Source organism: Simochromis diagramma, unplaced genomic scaffold (genome assembly GCF_900408965.1).
Source record: "Simochromis diagramma unplaced genomic scaffold, fSimDia1.1 OVJJ01000669.1, whole genome shotgun sequence".
Classification (NCBI taxonomy): Eukaryota; Metazoa; Chordata; class Actinopteri; order Cichliformes; family Cichlidae; genus Simochromis; species Simochromis diagramma.
Genome location: NW_024387458.1, coordinates 4,250,724 through 4,273,455, shown reverse-complemented (window position 1 = coordinate 4,273,455; position 22,732 = coordinate 4,250,724). Strand labels below are relative to the sequence as shown.

Sequence of the window (22,732 nt, the reverse complement as noted above, 5' to 3'; positions counted from 1 at the left end):
GCTGTTTTTTTAAATGAAATACATAGAGTGAGACAAACTTTATAAAAATTACCGTTATTATTTAGATGTTGTTGTTTTTTTATTTTATTTTATTTTTATTCCTGGCAGTTTTAAAAGCAGGACTGGATTATTGGTGGTATTTTACTGTGCAGTTATTAGATGCTTTATCTGTTACTGAACCTTTTTGTTTTGTATTGTGTGAATTTGATGTGTTTTACAAAGTCTGTTAAGTAATCATGTGATTACTTCACATTTCACATTTGGGATTTTATATATTTATTTTATATCGAGCCTTGTGTGACCCCTCAGTTAATCAACTTCCTGAAACCTTTCAGCCATGATTGTTCTGATTGGCTGCCCCTCGTAAATAGCAGATTTGAAGTTTCCCTGCTCACGCTGAGAGGAGGAATATAAAATATGAAACTGAGTGTTTAGAGCTGTCTGAAACATTAAACACTCAACACTCAATGATGAAATCAGGGTGAGCTTTTAGTGCATTGTGACTTCATTATTTGAAACTTGCCCACGCTCAATATGATCATACATCTCTATAATACTGTATATATGATGAAAATAAGGATTTACAGCAGAAATCCAAATGGAAAAAGCACTGTCCACATGCTTTTATCTATTTGACATCTGTAGTATTTGTATTCAGCCTTGTCTAGCTAGAAACAACTTAAAATTGGACATATATGATTTAGTGATCTCTAGCAGACGTACCACTTTCATATTTGCAGTTGGTGAGGTTGATCCACAGTCATCTGAAAGACAAAAGAGACAGAAGAGGGACAGACATCTGCTGTGCTGCACAGTGCCTCGTTTTGCTCTCCTGAACGATGAGGATAAGTGAGAAAAGAGACCTTAAGAGCCTCCAGGACGAGTTATAGAATCATAACTGACAGGGTGCTTGGCAGTTAATATACCTGCAAAGGGAGATAACAGCAAAAGTACAACCCCAGTTCTGAAGTAGTTGATGCTGTGTAAAATGTAAATGAAAACAGAGTGCAATGATTTGCAAATCTCATAAATACATATTTTATTCACAATAGAACACTGAAAACATATCAAACGTGTTATATCTATTTCAAACACTCTCAACAGAAATAAATGACAAACAGTTCAGTAAATGGGAGAAATTATTATTGTGCTACAGTTGGCAAGGGAAAAACCCAGAATAAGATTTCAAACTCTTATACTGGCAAAGAGCAAGGGAGAGCTTACATTACTGTGATTAAAAGATTATTATACTCTGGCACAATTAGGGGCTCTATTTTGCTGTTGCAACTCAAATTACAAAGTAAGATGGAAGGAAATCTAAGAGCACATTTCTGGGGATATTCTAATTCAAGCACAGCTGGGTGATTACAAAAAGGGATCCAGAATTAAATGGACATAGGTTGCATATGGATTAATCCCATTCATGGATGATACGGTGAACTGTGTTCACAGACAGTGTTTTCTGGAAGTGTCCCTGAGCCTGTGTAGTCTGTGTATTTCAATGACAAAACCATGCCTGTTTTTAAGGCCGTGCCACCTGAGGGCCCAAAGATCACACAGGCATCTAATGTTGATTTTGACCGTAACAATATCCTGATATCTGTATCACAATTTATAACCACGCTTTTTTGAGGTGAGCCTCTCTCTACAGCCCCATCATGTTAACAACTTGTTGCTAATTAAGCTAATTACTTGTAAAATGTTTCTTTTTAGCATCAAATACTTATATTGAGTTCACGTGACATCCTTCTAAATTACTCCACACTCAAAACTGTTAGCATCCTAGGTTTTTAGGTGATGTGTTTTATGTTTTTTGGTTTATTTTTGGATTTGTTCTTATTCCATGGCATGTTGTCTTTATAGTTTAATGTTGCTTTCCTTGTACTTCCAAGTTTTGCTATTTATATTTCCGGTTCTTAGTTCTGTATCAGTGTTAGTTTCACTCTTGTGTCACCCTTGTTCTGTATCTGTGAGTAGTCAGTCTTTGGCTCTGTATTTGTTTGCCTTTGGTCTGTGTCCAGTTTCATGTCAAGGTCATAGTGTGTATCTGTTTATCTTCTTCGTTTAGTTTGTAATATTGGGTTATCCTCATCTGTGATCTCGCTCTGTGCTCTGTGGTTGTCTGTTCTCTCAGATTAGTCTCGTGTCCTCTTTCAGTCATGTCTCTGTGTTCTGTTACTCTGTTGCTGTGTCAAGTTTGTGTGTCTTGTCTGGGCCTCTGTCTCTGAGTTTGTTATGGTTCATGTCTTATTTTGATAGTCCCTTTTCTCATGTGTCTCTCATCAGTTAGATTCTCATCACCTGTGTTGCCCAGGTGTTTCCTCTCTGCCCTGATTCCTTCCTGTGCATATATTGTCCATATAATTAATTCCTGTTTAGTCTGAGTTTTGGTATTTTTGTATTAAAAGCTGTTTTGAGTGCAGTCCTGCCTCTGAGTCTGCACCCTGCAGCTACACATTAACACATGACAAAAATAAGGACATTAACATTTAACTTCAGTTACCACATTGACATTTCTTAATTATTACTTTTCTCATCTTAAAAACTCATAGGTTCACGATCAACCCATGTAAGGTTGGAAGTGCAATTTGAATAATGGACACACTCTTTTGAAAGAATTTTGTCTGGTTGGAGGAGCCAAAGCAGCCAATTTTACAGAATAGTGAGTTACACCCACTTAACAAAACTTTGAAAAGAATTAACCCAACATTTCAAAGGTATCATTTTATCATCTGTATACATATTAGATTAATTTTTACTTTATAGTTTCTCTCTTTTGTTTTAATTATAGTCAAATTCAATAAATATTTTAATTCTGGAAAGATTACCAATTTAAGAATATATTTGAGCCTTTTGTTGCCCCTTAACAACTTTTTTTGAGACATGTTGCTGCCATCAAATTCAGAAAGCGCTAAAATTTTCTTACAAATGGCACATTTTCTCAGTTCATGTTCTTTTGTGAATAAAATACAAGTTTATGATCTTTGCAAAACATTGCATTTTGCTCGTATTCATATTTTATACAGCGTTCAAACTTTTTCAGAATTGCCATCGTACAAACGGACGAGCTCTAGCAGTAAAGTACCTCTTCTTGCTTTTCCTTCTCTGCTTGTTGACGGGTTGCGGCATGCATTTGTAAGATTCAGTTTGGCTTTCGCTCTCCTCTCCCTCACCCCGCTGCTCACATTTATGTGTGTCGGTGTTTCTTTCTGGGCTGTCCAGAGGTAGACCCATCCTGAATGAGAAACATGTGCTCAGCTGACCTGCAAGGCATGCCAAAAACTTCATGAAATTGTGGCACAAACAGAAAAATGATCAATTTTCCAACACTCATATCTCTCATTCTGAATGGTATGTGCCATACAGCCACACAATGAAATTCAATCAAATAGAACAAACTACATGCTGTAAGTGCACGCGTGGAATCATGTTTCTGTTTCCATCTCTCTCATCAGGTGAGTGCTCTGGCTGTCAGCGTGCTGTCACAGGCCGGCATTCAAGGGTTATTGTGGCAGTACAGATACAGGGAGTGGGTAATACTACAGCCACAGTGAGGGGAAATGATCCTAATACCAAGCAGAAGTGCTAAAGTGTGACACTTTTTTTACTTTTACTGCTTTTTATAACGTAAATTAAAAATACACATAAGTGGTGTAAGGAAGCAATACATGGACACCAGTGAAAATATCTCAGTCTATTCATTCTTCAGATGTTGTCTTTTAGTAGTATCCCTTCCCCATTTTCCCTGTTGAAGTGACAGATTTATCTTTTTATATTATACAGTTTATCTCCTCAACAACATCCTGCCTTCGACTGGGAGTAGAAAGGCAGCACAAAGCACCATTCGCTGTCTCGATCACCCTGATCATCAAGTTTTTTGACAGGAAACTGTCGAGCCTAAAAGCACTTTTACTAAATGACCACACTGAAATGATCACCAATACACTCTTCCAGATAAACATCACACAAGTTATTTGTAATTTTATATAAGTAGCAGGTATCACTGCAAGTATAAGCAGAGAGACATGGCACTCAGAGAATCCTGAACTGAGATATATGGGGGAAATTTAATAAAAGCAAAGAGGCTGCATAGAAACATAACTTTTAGAGGAAAATTATTTACTACTACTACTACTACTACTACTACTAATTTAAAGCAATCAGCAAACATTTTGAATGTTTTTTCATTATATCTAAAATAACAATAAAAAAGATAATAATAATAATAATAATAATAATAATAATAATTTACTTTATTCCTGCAGTACATTTAAAAGGGTTTACAACTTGCTTTGAAGGAAGCAGAAAGCAGGATAGTTTAGACTTAACCAGACAGCCAAATGTCAATTCACATATTAAAAAAAAACAAAAAACCTACAAAACATAAAGATTAAAAATATAAGACTAAAATCAGACAATCAGAGGTGATTTAAACTTACTGACTCTGAAAAGCTTATCTCTTCAACGAAGAGTGTTCTGACGCATCCTGATAGCAAAAGGATTGTCGTTTTTATGACTTTAATCACAATTTTGAAACAGTCAGGAGGGGTACAAACTGTTGATAACCTCTCATCTCTGACTTGTTTTTGTCAAGAAAGCCAATGAAAAGAAAGCCTTACTATGTTGAACTTGGTTCATAGTACACACCTCTGTTGTCTATAATTAGTCCTCAGTATACAATATACGATTCATTTAGCGTGGATAATTCTATCCTATTAGTGTGGCTTTGTGTGAAATACACAAAGACAATGTACAGGTCTTAACTCGGGTTATTTACGTGTTCTTCTGTAAACATCTTTCTGCATTCTGACCTAAACTGAGTCACTGTCACAGCAGCGTCTCAGCCGTTCGCCTCTGACTCTTGTCTGGTGTCTTACAGGGTCAAGGTGAGTTCAAGTGAACTCCTGGTAATGATCGTGACAGAATACTGCGGGTTGGTGGCATTAAAGAGGGACACCACAGGTACACAGTGGGAGGTTACGGTGCCAGGTAACAGCACTCGGATCCAATGATCTGGATAATCCTGACCCTGAACTGTGAGCTTTACACTGGCTTGAAACACCCCACTGACCTCAGCCCAGATACCGTTACAGCCCCGTGAAGGATTTCTCCAAGGCTCTCCTTCAGTGTTCAACAACAGCAGGTACATAAGTAGCACCTTTGTGCCCCCAATCCTCAGCAAACAATGGCATGCTCCAGTAAAGTGAGACTTTAACTGGTAATTATCACTACGCAACGTCAGACTAAACTTTGACATGCCACGCTAACACTTACTAAAACTATGCAGCACTAAGCACATTGTTTAGAGGGGATACACTGTATTGTCTAAAACTTGACACTAGTGTAATGCAATGCAAATGAGAAAAAGTATACATAGAAAAAAAAACAAACATACAACTTCATATGGATTTTTTCACATATACACATGCACCAGGCTGCACAAACCTTTCTCAATTGTATCAAGTTGTTTAAATATAGTAAATTCAATTCAGTTCAATGAATAAAAAATGCAAAATTAAGTCTATATCATTTGCACAAGCTAATAAATCCAAGTCTACAAACTGCTAACAGTTCAAAAAGATTCAAAGAGGAACTCTGTCACTTGACTGATTTCGGTGGTGAACGGTAACTCAAACTAACCCAGTTTAATTCAGCAGTATTGGGATAATTCACGTGTGCATCCATCCAGCCATCCATTTTCAGACACTTTGACACTTATCCAGGTCATGAGGGCAGCAGACTGAACAAAGACACCCAGACCCGCCTCTCCTTAGCCACCTCCTCCAGCTCTCCTGAGGGGATACCAAGTAATCCCCTGGCCAGCTGAGAGACATAATCTCTCCACTATGTCATGTGTCGACCCAGACCTTGACTGACCAGTAAGTCGACAGCTTTGCTTTCACGTTCTGACTTTTCTCTATCACATAAGATCAGTACATTATCTACATTACTGCAAATGTGTCAGTCCATCTGTCTGCTTCCTGTTTTCATCTCCTCTCGCTTGTGAACGAGACCCTGAGATACTTAGACTCCTCTACTGGAAGCATAAACTCCTTCTAGCCCTGTAGTGGACACTCCATCCTGTTAGCACATGGAGGTGTCAATTCTCATCCCAGCCAATTCATGAACCACCCCAGCACAAGCTGCAGGTTGTTGCTCTATGAAACCAACAGAACATGGTGGTATAAAACCCCAAGACCCTCCAACCTTTGGCTGCACCTATTCTATCCTAAAATTATGAACAGAATTGTTGAAAAAGGGAAACCCTGGTGAAGTCCAACATCTACAGTAATGAGTCTGATTTATTTAATCCAAACCAAGCTCTTACTGTGGTGGAACAGGGGTTGAATACCTCACGAAAACTACAACCCACAAAGAGGCATGTGGTCGAATGTCTTTTCCTACAAAACTCACATAGATGGGTTGGGCAAACTCTTATGTGCCCTCAGACAGCCCTGAGAGGAGATAGGGCTGGGACAAAACTGCAATCGTGAATCCAAGGATTGTCCAAGGGACATATGATTCTGTCCATCACCCTGACATAGACCTGAAGCTTTGAGAGTGGCAATCTACCGCCCCAGTTTGCCTTTCCTGATTATGATTGGACATATCTTGACACAATCTGCTGAGTTTTTGTCATTTCTAAGGTGAAGTTTGTGGTTCTGTTGAATGACAACTAATATTTGGGCTTTTAGCACGCAAAACCTGTTGCATTTGACTGTTTTCAGTTCTATGCCAGTGTATCTGATAAACTGTCAGCTCAATAGTGTCTCATCATCCTTTGATAAAGTTCTTACTTACCTGCACTGGTGAAGTCATCGATATTAGAGGGTGTTGCTCCCCCTTTGTCCACGCCTCTTTGAATCAGGGATCTCAGCTTCAAGAGCTTCTTAAGACACTGCCACACTCCTCAACAAGCAAACAGGTGAGCCACATCTCTGCACCTCTGGAGCCTTAAAAAAAAAGCAGATTTGTATCATCAGCTCAGATTGACTTACTTAGTTTGACTCAAGCAGTGGATCTGGTGACCAATTAGAAACAGTGGGGACAAAAAATAAAAAACCCAATCCCTCCTGAAAAGATTGAGAGATCTTAGTGGGGAGCAAGTGGAGAGGTATAATCCCTGACATTTGTTCGGTGAAATAGGAGAAGTGCTTTTCAACGCCTCGACTTGTTAAATTTAAATCTGTGCTGAAAAGAGCTGCAGCAGTGTGTGGTGTAAGTGAACAGGCTGGACATCGATCTTCCTGGCCAAGCTGAAACGAAGCACCTTCAGCCGGAGCATGAAGACAGAAGAGAAGATGTAGGCCAAACATTTGGCAAAGAAGAATAAAAAGTAGAAACACGACGCTGTACCTTGCTGCTGAACATGTCTTAATTAGACATAACGGGCCTGGACAATAATGATGAGGTGACAGAGTAGCACAAAATCTGGTGAGGCTACAAGCTGGCACTGATCAGACGCCTTGATTAATCAGTCAATCAACATTAATTAATAATCAGCTGACATCTTACTCCCTTCCACACTCACTTATCTATGTCCTGCCTTTGTTATGATGCTTTAAAGATCTACTGCTAAGCTTCAAGCGACTGAACTGACGAATTGTGACTGCACATGCTGTTCAAGGTATTTAACTGATGTGTGTGTGTGTGAGCCTCATGGGAAATTATAGTTTAATGCAAGGGTGACGAGCTGCTTGTTTGTTTGTTTGCCACATGGAACCAATTTTAGTGGATCAATAAAACCAAAGAAATACATATACATAAATTATGGTCCATACATTTACAATACAAAAAGGATAAAGAGTTTTTCCATATTCAGTCAGCCTGCTGTTATCACAATGAAAAGCTTTAGGGCGATTCCTTATCAGAAACATATTACTTCAGTTTGTCAGTAAAAGGGCCTGCAAAACTAGCAATAACCCACACAACGTTCAGTAAAAACCAATGTCCATCCACTGGGCTGGATTTGACCTATGTATTAAATGAGAGTAAGAGTCTCTGGAACAATCTGAAAATCAAATCAAAAAAGCCAGTCACTTCTTTCTAAGTTACATCTTTTATTCCCTAAACAATTTCTGTACATTTTTCATACAGCTGATTAGTCCTCAAACTGTTTCCCCACAATGCTTGCTGTAGTATGCTGCTCCTGTAAAGCACTTTTGTAATGTGGCTTTGATAAGGACTATATATATTTTGACCAAGTACACTCCAAACTCTTTATTGTAACTTTTAGTCAGTTCCTGTTCTCTTTCAAGCTATTTATGTTTATTTTGCACTTCCTTTTAGGCTGTCTAATCTTGTTGTGGTTTCTTTTTTAGTTATAATTTAATTTTAGTCGTTTGTGTTAATTTTGCATCTTCTTTAGCTTCTTTTTGCAGATACAGATATTTTTGTTTTGCTTCATTACATCAAATGTAACTACTTTGATTCCTTCAATTACCATTTAAATGCTGCACTGCCACTGCTAAATGTCACCTAGATTATACTTGTAGCAAAGAAGCGTGGATCGGGCACAGTAACGTTTAGAAAGTATTTTTTTGAAGGTTAGCATGAAACAAAGGGCGCAAATTATTATTATTATTTTATTTTTTTTTCAAAAGTAAAAAGTATTCAAAAGAAAATGCATTGGTGGACATTTTCTTTAAGGTACAGTATTGTATGCTATCAAGTTTATTCTCTAATTTAAGCTACCCACGGTGTTGAGGTGCTAACTTGAAATGTGAAGATAAGCTCACGCAGAAAGGAGGCACAGGCTTACAGAGCTTCTCTTTTCGGAGCCATCCTCAAGCCATTTTTAAGCAAAAACGTCTCTAAATTTAAATTTCAGTGATAGATTGCGAGTGTTTCTCCCAGTGCAGTGTAAAAAAAAAAAAAAAAAAGAAGAAGTTTATCTGTGCTTTTAAAATCAAGCAAACGTCTAGCAAAGAAAACTGACCGCACAGCTTGACGCTAGACGTGTTGTTTCTATGGCAACAGAACGCCGACCTCTCCCCAGCTCGGTCAGCTTTAAAAAGCTTTAAAAAGGAAACAAAATGTGAATTTACCGATGGATGTGGTATCCTCTTGTTATCGGTGAGTAACACTAAGCGAGCAGCCTTCCGTATTGTTAATGTTGCTGGCGTGTCGTGCTCTTGGTCTTGGCTGGGAGGACCGAGGAGCCCTATAACCTACAAATGTAAACATGAATGAAGTCGAGGAGAAGACGAAAACCCTGTTAAGACTTTTAGCCAATCACAAGTCGGGGTGTGAGAGTTCTCGTCTCCGATTGGTTGTTTGTTTCACCGATGAGGAAAACTGCATCAACAGGTGCACCACGTATCCCATGCGTGAAATACTGGGAATCTTTGTTTTGCTTTCTTTTGTTGTTGTTTTTATTGCAGCACTCAGAGAAAAGTTTTCAGTCACAATACATAATAGAAGATTTTCGGTATATTTCTAATCGTTTTAGGTATTCAAAGCAAATAAATTGTTTTTTAAAAAAGATGTGCAAAAAAGGATTTTGAAGGAGATGTTATTTTGTAAAAGACAGACATTTCAGTGTGGCAAAAGCTAAAAAGAAAACCCACTGAATTCTTAAAAAAAAAAAAAGTATGACAAGAGTTAGTAAAAAATGTTGGGAGTCTTGCAGGTTTTAAAGTCATAACTACAGAAAAAGAGCCTGGCTCCCTCTTGTGTTTCCATCTCTAGTTGTAAGCAAAGTGTTAAAATTGGGACTACATTTCCCAAGATGCAGCCATCATTAGAATGCCTTCACAGATAATCTGAAACAAGAGGTCCAAGCCTTTGTGCATACTGACTATAAGTTATATGTCTTACTGTTTCGGTAGTTTTGTATTTTGAATTTTATTGCATTCTGCCCGTAGTCTTTATTCATCTTAACTTGCAACCTTATAAAAGAATAACTAATATATCTATCTATCTATCTATCTATCTATCTATCTATCTATCTATCTATCTATCTATCTATCTATCTATCTATCTATCAATCACACACTGCTTCAATAATGCTGAGGTCCGGGCGCCATGAATCATGGAGGCCAGTCCATGAGTGATGGTGTTCCACTCTGTGATTTTTCATTCCTTGTATGGTCTTACTGCATTGGCTGTGTGTTTGGGACCATTGACATGCTGAAAAATAAAACTATTGCCAATCAGACACTTTCCAGATGGTATTGTATGGTGAGTCAAAATCTGACCTTGTTTCTTTGCATTCATAATTCCAACAATGATGACAAAATCCCAACACCACCGCCAAACCATGACAGAGCATCCACTGTGTATTACAAATGGTTGTGTCCATTAATTTCAAGTTCAGATTCATCAGACCTGTCAACACTGAATTTCAGTCCAGTTCTGGTGTAATTTGGCATGCCTCTGCCCTTCCTCCCACTTTCCCTTTATTAAGCACGACTTCTTGACAGCCATCCTTACACTGAGACCATTTCTGATGAGGATTCGGTAAATAGTAGATGAATCAACTGAAAGGTCAGAAAGATCTTTTTTGTGTAGACCTGCTATGTCTCCTTTACCCTCCACTTTTCCACGTTCCTCAAATTAAGGGACATAGAAAAAACTACAATAAGATATGCATCTTGTCGATGCACAAGTACTATTTTACACCTGTTAAACTGTGTTATCTTTGGTATTTTTCATAGCTCACACTAAAGAAATATCAAGAAATTATGTGTTTCTGCGATGGTAACAAAGTGCCTAAAGATACAGTTTAAAATTGGTTCTTTGCTCAGTTTTCTGTTATGTGTAGACAACATGGTTTCATCACTTCAGCTACATGCTTCTTTCAAGCTTGAATGAGTTATAGGTCAGTGTTAAGTGGGTTAATAAACAAAACATTCCTCTAAATGAGGAATGATCAAGTACGAGGACTGGACTAAAATCAGGGCAAAAGCATCCAATTTGAAAGACCTTCAGAAAGCCTGGAGGAGGTACAAATTACAAAATATGAAAAACTGAAGGGAAGGGTTAAAACAATGTTTAAAATGTATTGTTTAAATAAATGTTGTTGTCTTTTTTTTAAAGCACTATTCAGGTTCTCAGGACTACACAAATATAACATAATCATTCATATCTGACATCTGCAAAGAGCTTTAAAAGTTTTTCTGAGTTCCCCCCCCAGGCATGAGGTTTTAAAAGATTGTTTTCAGCCCATACGTGACATGCCCGAAAAAAGCCCCTTCTGCGTCACTGAGGTTTGTAACGTTTACGTGCATGCAAAACAAATATCCGACGAGCATTTGAAGGCAGCACTCAGCTGGTAGTTCCCTGAGCAGCAGACGTCGGAGCAAGGTACTGACAGAAAATATGTGAGTTTCATGTGTTTAGCCGAACATCTGACTGCGATTTTAGGATTATTAGAAGAGTTTCTGTTGTAGTTTTTATCTTGCATGCGTGGAAGACGTCGGTTAAGTCCAGGGTGCGGTCTTTTAGACTGTTTTGCTTTCGATTTCTTCTTCTTTCTTTTTTTTTAATGATCTATCGTGAGTTTACGGCCTTCAAAAGTTTATAAAACACATTTGAGGTCATCGGCTGACAAGGGGGATGTCTTAAAAATAGCATTTAAGTCATTTTAGTTGTAGGAAAGTTGATTTTCAGATCGTTTTTGGAGCGTAAGCAGTCAAAGAATAGAACAATGGTAAGTGCGCAAAAGCAAATAAGCAACAACATCAGGAGGAGGCCTGTAACACCGCTGCTGCTTTCTGTCCTGACACCGAGAGCTTGCTGTACCTGTTCTCATCTGTCAGCGTCCTGAAATGTTTCATCATCGACCTTTTATATGTTTTCTGGCAGAGTGCATCTCAGCATGGAGAGCAACACTGCTACAGAGGTAGCAGACCACTTGGCACGCACCTTCTCCCAGGTGGTGTTCATCGACATCCCTCAGTCATACCCACCGTCCACCCACGTCACCTGCAGCTACACCCTCACTGCGGCCTTCCAGCCCAACCCCAGGGACTGGGTGGGCATCTTTAAGGTGGGTTGGATCAATTAAATCCTCAACTTTTTATAAAAATGTTAAATCAAAGAATGTCCTTCTTAAGCTTTTCTACCCTTTTCCAGGTGGGGTGGACCACAACAAAGGATTATCATACCTTTGTGTGGGTGGAACCATGTATAGATGTAGTTGGGGAACAGACAGTGACAAGGCAAGCTTTCTTTAAGGGTAAGAAATGCTTTCACTTCTGTTTCCAGGTGAATGTGTTTGGCTGTGTTTGTAGTGTACACCCTAGTTGTGTCTTAAATGCAAACAGTTTCGGATTAAATCTGTTTTTCCTGAGCTGCTGTGTCAATGATCTGCACAGACAGATATGATTGTATCCAGGTTTCACCCACAGAATCCTATTTTTCTTTTTGTTTTTTGTCCAGTTAAAATGGCAGAAGCTCAAACGATCCATCACTGGTTTTTCAGCTTTACAATAAAGTATCCACATATTTTATGCCTCAAAGAGGTGAAAGTACCCAATGTTTTGCACACAAGAAAATCAATATGTTATATAACCAAAATCTAAGCTTTTAGAGAGCCTTATTTTCATAATAATGAAACTTTTCTTGATATTTGATTTTTTTTTGAACTTGTCAATCAGAAACCATTTTTAGCCAATTTTACAAGAACATGTAAAAACAAATCTATCATTCTGGCATCTTCAGGGTTTTTTGTGTGTTCAGTTTATTGGGGGAGTTTAAAATGTAATATGGATCTTTTTACATTTTTTAGCATTTTATTGATTGAGAAACAAAATAATAAACGTTTCAAAGAGCAGTGAGAGTTTTTGAGTCATCATGACATCAAGATCTCGTTATCCGTTTCCTTCAGATTACTACCTGCCCAAAGATGAGATCGAGTTCTACCAGTTCTGCTACGTCGACAGCACCGGTCAGGTGCGAGGAGCCAGCACTCCTTTCTGTTTCAGAAGCCCTGCGGAGCAAAGCCTGGAGATCAGCCCAGACGACGACCTGCTGGTTATCACAACACAGGTAAGTGACTTAAACCTGACATAAAGGAAGCGGCAGGGTAGCCAGGATAATGTAGTGAGGAGTGATGTGGTGTTGAACAAGCTGGAGATGGGTTTCAAGACTCTTATTAGAAGGTATTACAGCAGATGACGACAAGGAAAAAGATGCATAAATTGTGCGATATTTTTCACTTGGTGAAAGCATGGCAACGTCACCTTGTTGATATGTATGTCAAAGCAAAGCTCAGAGTTACAGATCACACCCAGATGGTGGGCGGAGCTTGATGTTGAAGGACTGGTTTTAATTAACAAGCTGCAGGTCAGGTATGTAAGGCCAAATAAAAGAGGTTTACAGCCTCAGAGGTTCACAAGTGCCATTCCAAAGGCTGGATAAATGGGAGGGTTCAACCAATGTAAAATCTTTGTGAATCAATCTGCTGTGGGAAATAACAAAGCTAAAAGTACCTATATTTGGAGTAACTAAGCTGTAGGAAGTTTTCTGACATCCAGAAATGAAGCTGCAAGACAAAAAAAAAAAAAAAAAAAACAGGACCACCTTAAAACCATCTTAAAATATGGAGCTCAGCTTTGTGACTGTACAGCAAATAAAGACGCCTCATATGCCACATTAATGAATCAAAAATTTAAAACGCCATGAAAAAAAGAAAGCCTTTTGCCCACATACACTCGCCACCTTTCAAATTACTTCAAGCTTCAAAGCGCCTTCATAGCCTCACAAATGTAAAAGACTCATCTGGAACGCCGTCACACTGACAAAATCCAGCCACAGACGCCCGACGTGCAGTATGAACGCATGAGAAGTATTTAAATCAGTTCTGTGGCATTTCCTGCTGCAGTAGGTGCTTTGTTATGATGATGCATACACAGACTCAAAGTGAAAGCATTACAAGCTTTGCTGTCGAAGCTGGTAAAAACAAGTTATACATTCTAATAACAAAGCCTTTAAAAAGACTTGCGGCCCTAGCAAGGTCTCTTCCTGACATTGTCCTGGAGTGGGTGTGGTCTCTCGCCCCCCCTGCCTAGGTGCCGTCCGTTTGGTACAGCTGACTCCCATCAGCAGTTAGAGGTACTTAAGGCCAGGGATAGGTGAGCTCTAGGCCAGAACCAAGCAAGGTAATTATAGACTGATAGCTTTACCATCACATATATGTAAAGTTATAGACAGAATGATAAATGAAAGATTAATATATTATGTAGAAAGTAGAGGATTTATCTAAATATCAAAGTGGATTTAGAAGAGGGAGAAGTACTATGGATCCAGTATTGTGTTTGGAGCATGAAATTAGGAGGGCTCAGATAAATAAAGTGTGTGTGGTGGCAGTGTTTTTCAATATGGAGAAAGCTAATGATATGATGTGGAGAGGAGGTTTGTTAATTAAAATCCATAAATTGGGTGTTAGGGGGTGGATGTATAGGTGGATTTTGGATTTTTTAAAGGGTACGCAAATACAAGTGAGAATTGGAAAGTGTTAGGGTTCCTGGGTCTTTGACCCAGTGGTTTCTGTTTTGTACCCTTTATTTGTGTTCTCTTCTTAGTTTATTTTTGTGGAGGTTTTGGTTTCTGTTTTACATTTCTATTTTTTTCCCCAGTTCTTCTTGGTGTGTGATTTTGTAGTTCTTAAGTTTGGTTCCATACTCCATCTGTTCTGTGTCCAGTCAGTGTCTGTGCCTGCCCCACGTCTCTGTTACAGTGCCTGCTTGTGAGTCTGTGTCTATAAGTTCAGTCTGTGTTTCCTGTTTTACTTTGAAAGTCCGTATCTCATGTTAATGCGTCTAGTTTTGCTTCCTTTGTCTCGTCAGCCCTGTTTTGTCCCAGCTGTGTTTCCCTCCTGTCTCTCATCTTTTGATTGCCTCCTCTGTGTATTTAAGCCCTGTGTTTCTGTGTTAGTGTCGCGCTCGACCATCATATTGTACTGTGTGGTCTGTCTGCCAGGCTGCTGCATTAGTTTATTTTGTATTCTAGTTCAGCCAGTTTTCTGTTTTGCCGTCCAGCATTAAAGCTGTATTTAAGTTCACCTTTTGTTTCCGTGAGTCTGGATTTTGGGTCCTTTTCCTGCCTGCACACAGCCTTCACATGACAGAGTTACTCAGGAGAGGTTTTCTGTAGAGAATGGGACTCCTCAGGGAGCATACTGAGTCCCTTGTTAGTTTCTCTAATGATTCATGATGTGTTTAATGATATAGAGCGTGGGGTGGGATGTTCACTTTTTGATGGAGCCTTATGGAGGAGAGAGAGGAATGTAGAATTTATTGTAAAGAAGCCGCAGGAAGCAGTTGGTAAAGTTGAAAAGTGGTTGTATAAGTGGGGCTTCAAAGGGGTTAGTGAGGAAGTTAGGTGAAGCTATATGGCGTGGAATTAGAAAGAGTGAGGAAGTTTAAGTTTCTGGGTTTGTGGTTGGCTGGGAGGGTAACCTGGGGTGCACACATTCAGGAATTGGTGGGTAAGTGTAAAAGTTTTAAATATTTTGAGGTGTTTAGTTTGGAGGGATTGGGAAGCGAATAGCGAATCCTTGGGGGCCATATACACTGGGTTGGTGAGGTCAATGTTAGATTGTGGTTGTGTGGCATGTAATTCGGTAGCAGACACTACTCTTGGGGAATCGGATGTTATTTGGTATCAGGTGTTAAGACTTTGTACAGGGGCATTTAAAACAACGCCTACTGTAGCCTTGCAGGTGGAGATGGGGGAGATGCCACTAGGATTGAGGAGAGAACATCTTAGATTGAATTATTGGGCAAATTTACAGGGGCAGGATCACCCTACACTAGAAGTATTTAAACCTTGCTGGGAGAAAGGAGGGAATTAAAGAGCTTTGGATGGGTGGTGGGGGGGGAAGAGCTAGAGAATTTAATTTGGATCAGTTAGTCATGTCAACGAGTGCCGTGGCCTGCAATCCCTCCATGGATACTTCCTGAAGCAGTAGTAGATTTTGCATTATTGGACAAGAAGAGTAAGGATAGGCAGGCGGTCTAGACTCCCATTCAGTTCAGGGTTACATTGAACAGTATTATGGGTATGTGCAAGTATATACAGATGTGAATCCAGCTAGTCAAGTGGGGGTAGAAGTGGTGATTCTGGATTTTATGGTAGAAATTGGGAAGAGAATAAATGATGGCTTGTCTGTGTTTACAGGAGAAATGATAGCAATTCTATTAGCGGTTCAGTGGGCAGAAGAGATGAGGCCACTGAAAGCAATTATTTGTTCAGATTCAAGAGCATCCTTGGTCAGTCCACAGAGCGGTCATTCAGAAGGTCGATCAGATATTTTAATAGAGATTCGGCAAAGTCTTTTCAGAATACATATGATGGGTCTGTTAGTAGTGTTTGTATGGGTCCCGGCTCACTATGGGGCGAGGGGGAATGAAGAAGCAGATGGGTTGGCAAAGGAAGCCACTTATCATAGGATAGATGATCTGGCGGTGAGTTTTGTTCAAGCGGATTAAGAGTATTATAAAGCTAGAAATGAGGGCTAGATGGCAAAAACAAAGAACAAAAGAGGGGAAGGTGGTTCTATAAAATTCTAAGGGGGGTAGGAGAAAGGAGAGCCACGGGGGGGGGGGGGAGGAGGAGGAGGCAAGAATGAGATTTGGACATACAGGCTTGAATTCTACACTATTGTTGATAGGGAAACAATTCAGGGAAATGTGGTTATTGTGGAGAGGAGGAAACTTTAGCACATGTTGTTTTGCAGTGTTGGAAGTATAAAGTAGAGAGACAACTGGTCCAAAGTCTCAGTAACATTAAAATGAAATTGGATCTTATTAAGTTATTGCAAAAGGAGTCGGAGAATAAAAGTTATTAGGCTTTGATTTAAGTTTTTGAAGATTGTTTGGAAGGATATGAAGTTGTGTGTGTTGCTTGACTCCTGCTCAGTGAAGAGGAGTGGGTTTGGTGATTAACCTTGCGTTTTGCTTAATTTTTCAGGGTTTTGACCAACTACTGAGTTGTGTTTACTACTTTTTTTTTTTAATGGTGACAGCAGCTTGACCGTCTCTGAGTTTTGTTGAAATGTTAATAAAACCTTTTAATTTAACCGTTTTACCTCTTTCTCTCCTTTTTCAACCCGGATACTTTTTACTTCCCCTCATCCCCTAGACCTTTTCATGTGTTCATATTTTCATGTGTACACATTTTCCTGCTGTTTGAAGGGTTTTCTTGACTTTGTCCACCTCTGTTTTGTCTCTGTATCCCCCGTCTTCATTCCACTTCCGGTTTATTTTGATGATTGTTTTGCCTTGCTTTCCTCTTGTGCATTGACTTGTCTTTTCCCCTAATTCCTTGATGTTGTGGTTTGTTTGTTTTTTCCCTACCCCAAGTCTAATCTTTGCCTGTCTGAATTCTCGCCTGTGTGAGCGTCTTCCCCACCTTATCTCCACCTGCACCCCTTTCAACCCTGTGTACATTCAGTCTTTATACTTTGTCAGATTCTGTAATATTTTATTCTACTGTTAACCCTCCATGGAGGGTTAGGTCTTTAGTGCTTAGTTCTGCAGTGAGCGTAATAGATCACAAACACTGTTCGCAGTCACGTGTCAGTGAGCGTCTGGCCTATTGAAGAGCTTCTGAAGATGTTTGTTTTAGCCAAAAAAAAAAAAAACGTATCTGTGATCCCTGAGAGGTTTTTACTCGCCATTATACTTCTGATACTTCAGAGGGGTTAAATGCAGTGCTTGCTTCTGACTTTTGTCTCTCCAACAACACATGAGAGCAGGTCGCAGTGTCTGAAAAGTAAACAGAGCTTTTTATTGACGTATTTGTTTTTTCCTTTTTCCAGGACCAAGTTGAGCAGAGCTTACGAGAAAAAGCTGAAATGCAGAAAGAGCTGGATCAGATAAGAGCTGAAAATGAAACCTTGAAGAGTGCTCTGCTGAGGGAGCAGCAGCAAGCTGCCGGCTTAAAGGTCCACTTATCTTATTTTCCACTCCGCCATTTGTCTTGTGCAACAGAGAAAAGAGTAAAGTGTAAGCTGAACTTTGGTAAGCTGACTCAGTGTTATTGATTCTCTCACAGGGGCAGAATGAGCAAAAAGAGAAAGAAAACGCCGAACTGGCCACTGAACTGGGTCAAACCAAGCAACAGACTGAAAACCTCAGAAGCTCTTTGCAGCAGCAGCTGAAAGAAAATGACAGCTTGAAGGTTTGCCCTCGCTTGACATTTTACATCTAAATTCAGCACTTCAACATCGGTGTAAAAACTTATGTTTGACGTTAGGAGGAGATGGTGATCCAGATGACGAAGCAGATGGAGATACAGCAGGACAGCATCACTGAGAGGAGGGAGCGGAGTTTATCGAGAACGAGCGAGGTAAGATGGATTCTGTCTCACTGTTAGACGGTCTAAAGTAAGTGAGCTTTGTTAAGTGGGAGCTTTGAACACCACCGATGTTTGGTTCTGGGCTGTATGTGGACTAATCCACTGTCCAGCTCCCAAAGTGCTGAAAGGAAAATCGCGTTATGCTGGATTTGAAGTGATGAGCTGTAATATTTGATGTTTATGTTGCATTTTTAATATGCTTTGAGTTGTAAAGAAGGTCTCAGTGTGATTTCCCGGTTAAATTTAAAGTAAATAAAGAAGTCTGTAGAGCCAGTTTGCTCAATGCAAGCCGTGTTTGTGCAAATTATGTGTGCAAACAAACTTCTTTTTTTAAACTGCCACACTTCACTCTAATGGCAGATATAAAAAAATCTTGATACCACAGTCATAGTTTTGTAAAATTGTTGTTTTGTTTTTCTTTTTTCCCATTTTCATCATTTTCAATCTCAGTTTCACATGTCAAGTGAACCCTTCACCTATGACCGCTGATCTGAATCTTACAGTAACCTTGTAACATTGGACCCAAGAAACATAAGCTGGAGCGAATATGATGACAGCAGAACTTTTATTTAATACTGTGGTTTTTACTGGGACACAGACACTCCCGCTCTCTCTGCTGTCACGTCCGCTTCCCTCCTCCGACTGTCACTGCCAACATATAAAGAGACACAATCACTGTCAGATCCCAGCACACCTGTTCACCCCGCCCCTGCGCCGCCCCGGGAGCTCACTGCGTCACCCCTCCTCTGCAGCTGGCCAGAGACCACACCCACGCCACAAACCTCTTCCTTGTTTTTACAGGAGAAATACGATCGAGCTGTGCAGAAGATCAACCAGCTGAAAGACGAGCGTGAAAAGCTGAAGGAGGCGATTGAGGCCCAGAGTGAGGAGATCTCCAAGTGAGTCATTTTCTACTTCAAACCAAAACTTTTAGAACGCATCTGCTTACTGATGCTCAAATCTGTGCGTTTTAGGCTGAATGCAAAGGTCAGAGAAGGTGAACGGGAGCTGTTTAAAGCAAAGGACGGCATCCAGCTCATCGAGGTAAATCTTTACCTCTGTCAGTGGGCCCCAGGGTGGCTGTGGCTACAATGTAGCTGCCATCACCAGTGTGTGAATGGGTGGATGACTGGATATGTAAAGCGCTTTGGGGTCCTTAGGGACTAGAAAAGCGCTATATAAATACAGGCCATTTACCATTTTACCATTTAGTTAACTTTATGTACTGCTGTGATCATTTTAAATGGGCTGGCCTGAGAGTTCATCCATTCAGTTGTCATTTATTTGGAACCAGAAAAATACAAAACTATATATTGCATGCTGGCAGGTGGACCTTCAGAGCAGCAGGAAAGAGAAGGAGAGGCTCGCTGCAGAGCTGCAAAGACTGCAGAGCCTCACCTACAACGTGGACAAAATGCAGAGAGAGAACCAGGACTTGCAGAGGAGGCTTTCAGTGCAGGAGACTCAGCAGAGCCCTTCGGATGACCTAATGGTGCGAACAGGTTCAAAAAAAGGGGATCGTAACCTCCTAAAAAAAGTATCTAATTTCATGGCTTAAAGATGCATCTCCTTCTTAGTTTCAGTGTCAGACTCTTACCAGACAGCTACAGGAGACTCAGGCCAAGCTGGCAGCTGAAAAGGAGGAGACCAGAAATGCCAAGAGACGTAATGAGTATTTGGAGGCGGAGATGCAACAAATCCGGGATCAGCTGGAGAACGTGTGCAAAGCATTGGATGGCGAGAAACGGAAGAGCAGCAAATTTGAGGTGAATCGATGTGAAATTTTAATCTTTTAAGATTTTGATTCTTATCTGCTTGGGGGGGGGGGGGATTTAGGTGGAGCTCAAGCTCCACCTAAATCAGAACAAGCAAGAAAAATCAGCTGATAATCATTAAAATAAATATAAATAAATAAAAATAGAAGAAAAGCTGAGAAAATTAAATGATGCTATATTTATCATGTGCATATTGAACTCTGAGCTACTGTCCAGAGTGCATGAAATTAAGTGCCTATAATATAAAGGTACAGACAAAAAATTCACTTATTTTTTAATATTTAGCTGATCTGATACTTTATGAGAAATATGCAAATATCAAACCCCAAGAGCCCCTGAACTCAACTCTATATGACACCTTTGGATTGGACCTCATTATAGTTCTCAGCGGGTTCGACACAGGCTGGAAATTCTTTAGACTTAAGGTGTTTTTAATTCTGTGGTTTATTATCATTTTGGAATTTTTTGACCTGCAGTTTGTCTGTTGGACGTTTCTGAAAATTGAACTTGGTTTTCTTTGATTTTTCAGCTGCAAATCCATGAAGTTAATGAAGTGTTGGCAGATAAGAACATCGCCATAGATGAAAGGGAGTCGACCATAAATCGGAAAGACAATCAGCTCACACTCCTGACACAAGAGAAGGAGGAGCTTGCTCGGGAAAACCAGGTACACACAATAACGCTGGCTCTACTCGGTAGATGTTCAGACTCAGAATCACTTTTAAAAAAAATGTTGACACCTCAACTGTGTTTATTTTGCCAGACTCTCAAAGAAACCATTCAGGACCTGCGCAGACTTTACACAGAGCCCCTTACGACTCCTGCAGAACCTTTGTACTTGCAGCCAGATGACGACGCACCACCTGCTTCAACCCACGTTTATGAAACCATAGGTGGGAAACGGTCTCACACATGTACTGTCTAAAACCTACCAAATCTGAAGAAAATACTAACTTTAGTATATTTAGCTATTTACACAAACCTTTACCTTGATCTTACAGCCCCTCTAAGTACCGAGGGGCGACTTGGAGTGTGGTTCTTCCCGCACTCAAGCACTCAAAATTTCATGTGTACAGGACGTGTGCATGAAATCATGAAAAACTGTTTTGGTTGCAGTTCTTAACAATTTTGCAAAACTGCACTTATTTCATGCCTGTAACGTGCTTTCATTTAAAGATTCGTATCACTGTGTAGGTGAAAAATTCTCCTTATATGGTGCTCACTGCTTTTCTTCTGTCTCATTGCAGGACCAGAGGACGAGGAGGTGAGTCAAATACTTTCCTTTTTATTTACGTTTTTATATTTAATTCAGTCCAGCTTCACACTTACAGTGGTTTTGGTTTAGGATTTATTTTTTCCTGATAGCCTTGGTGCAGATATCTTAACTAAAGCTGCCACAGAGTGACTCCCGTGGCATCTCCCCCCTCCAAAACGCATTAATGAGAAAAGCGCCCCTCCCTCGAGTGACTCGGCTGTTTAGGTTTATTTTTGAAGCGGATTTAAAACTTAATCCGCTCGCTATTCCATTACGACCCCTGATGTGCTGCCGTCTCCATTTCAGTCGCTGGTGTGTCGTCACTGCCGCGAGAGCTTCCCCGGCATCACCCAGGACGAACTGGATCAGCACGAGCAGTGTCACCGCGTCTGCCCCTTCTGCACGATGATCTGCGACGACATGGACCAGGCCACGTTTGAAGATCACGTCTACAGCCATTAGGAGAGAGAGAGCAGCAGCAGCGTGGTTTGAATAAGTCTTAAGAGATGGGTGGTTATACATTTAAAAGTAACTTCTTGGCTTCAACATGTTGGCCTGCAGACACTGGAAACCTGCCTGTGTTACATAATCCTTCGCAGCCTATGTTATTGCATTTAAATATAAAAACGTAAAAGTAGACGGCACAACTTCTCTGCTTACATTTTGGCACATGTGCGTGCACACACACAGATATTTGGCTCTGCTGCTGGTATTAACACACGAAGTATAAAACGCCTCATTAAAACCTACTTGGGACATGCAAACTTCTGAATGCACGCTGAAAAATACACACACACACACGTTATAAAGACACACCCGTGGTGGTTTCACATGAATTTAAAGGCTGGTTAGTGAATAAATCCTAAACATTATGAATATGGGAGATATTTAGGGACACAAACACTGATGTTGAACCCCTGCCACATGCAAAACATGTAATGTTTCGCACCACAAATTTGAGTCTACTTCTCCCCCCACTTTTCTTAAGTTTTTCCACAGGCACTGGTTTGGTGAAGAAATTGGAAAGTTGTGTGGAAATTCAAGTTTCTTAATATTATAGGCTTTAACTGTATTGTAACGGTCCTCTAATCAGTAATCATGATGTGATGCTTCACTGCTGCAGAAGCCTCGAGGCAGATAGGGTGACCACCAATGAGACCACTAACATCGTGCTATCAGAGTATGTCGTTTTTGTTCTCCTAAGTTTCTGAAATCAGGAAAGATTATCAGTCATGTATAACGGAAGAAGTATAGTTAAGATAAAGACTCCACTCTGTCATATTTGCTGAAGAGATGATAAAACCTTAGTTTACCTGACCTGAACATCATCGGAGAGGATTTAAAAAAAAAAAAAAAAAAAAAAAAAAAAAAGTTTTTCTTTCCAGCACAAGCAGGA

At 40.0% G+C, this 22,732-nt stretch overlaps 2 protein-coding genes across 7 annotated transcripts in view; one reads left to right on the top strand and one right to left on the bottom strand.

The window, feature by feature from the left end:
- The window catches only part of ttll6 (tubulin tyrosine ligase-like family, member 6), a 22,165-nt gene extending 12,938 nt beyond the window's left edge, over positions 1-9,227 (bottom strand). Inside the window, exons 1-4 of one of the 4 annotated variants that reach the window (XM_040014403.1) lie at positions 9,048-9,227; positions 6,802-6,953; positions 3,086-3,263; positions 724-761 (exon numbers count right to left, since the gene is read on the bottom strand). In XM_040014403.1, coding sequence (XP_039870337.1) covers positions 724-761; positions 3,086-3,234 — 187 coding nt within the window. In that variant the 5' untranslated portion in view covers positions 3,235-3,263; positions 6,802-6,953; positions 9,048-9,227. Of the gene's footprint in view, positions 1-723; positions 765-863; positions 905-3,085; positions 3,264-6,801; positions 6,954-9,047 lie in introns of those variants that run through there. The other 3 variants (XM_040014404.1, XM_040014402.1, XM_040014405.1) reach the window with 3 other exon arrangements.
- On the top strand, positions 7,536-22,732 carry calcoco2 (calcium binding and coiled-coil domain 2). Of its 3 annotated transcripts, none has more exons than XM_040014408.1 (15): positions 7,536-7,627; positions 11,809-11,992; positions 12,079-12,181; positions 12,833-12,993; positions 17,768-17,893; positions 18,004-18,129; positions 18,205-18,297; positions 19,108-19,205; positions 19,281-19,350; positions 19,634-19,798; positions 19,884-20,072; positions 20,611-20,748; positions 20,845-20,974; positions 21,329-21,345; positions 21,643-22,732. In XM_040014408.1, exons 2-15 carry the CDS (start codon positions 11,822-11,824, stop codon positions 21,796-21,798), a joined length of 1,743 nt encoding a protein of 580 aa, XP_039870342.1. In that variant the 5' UTR covers positions 7,536-7,627; positions 11,809-11,821; the 3' UTR covers positions 21,799-22,732. The 3 variants fall into 3 exon arrangements, with proteins under 3 accessions (XP_039870342.1, XP_039870341.1, XP_039870340.1); XM_040014407.1 differs by lacking the exon at positions 7,536-7,627 and adding an exon at positions 11,192-11,307; XM_040014406.1 differs by lacking the exon at positions 7,536-7,627 and adding an exon at positions 11,203-11,324.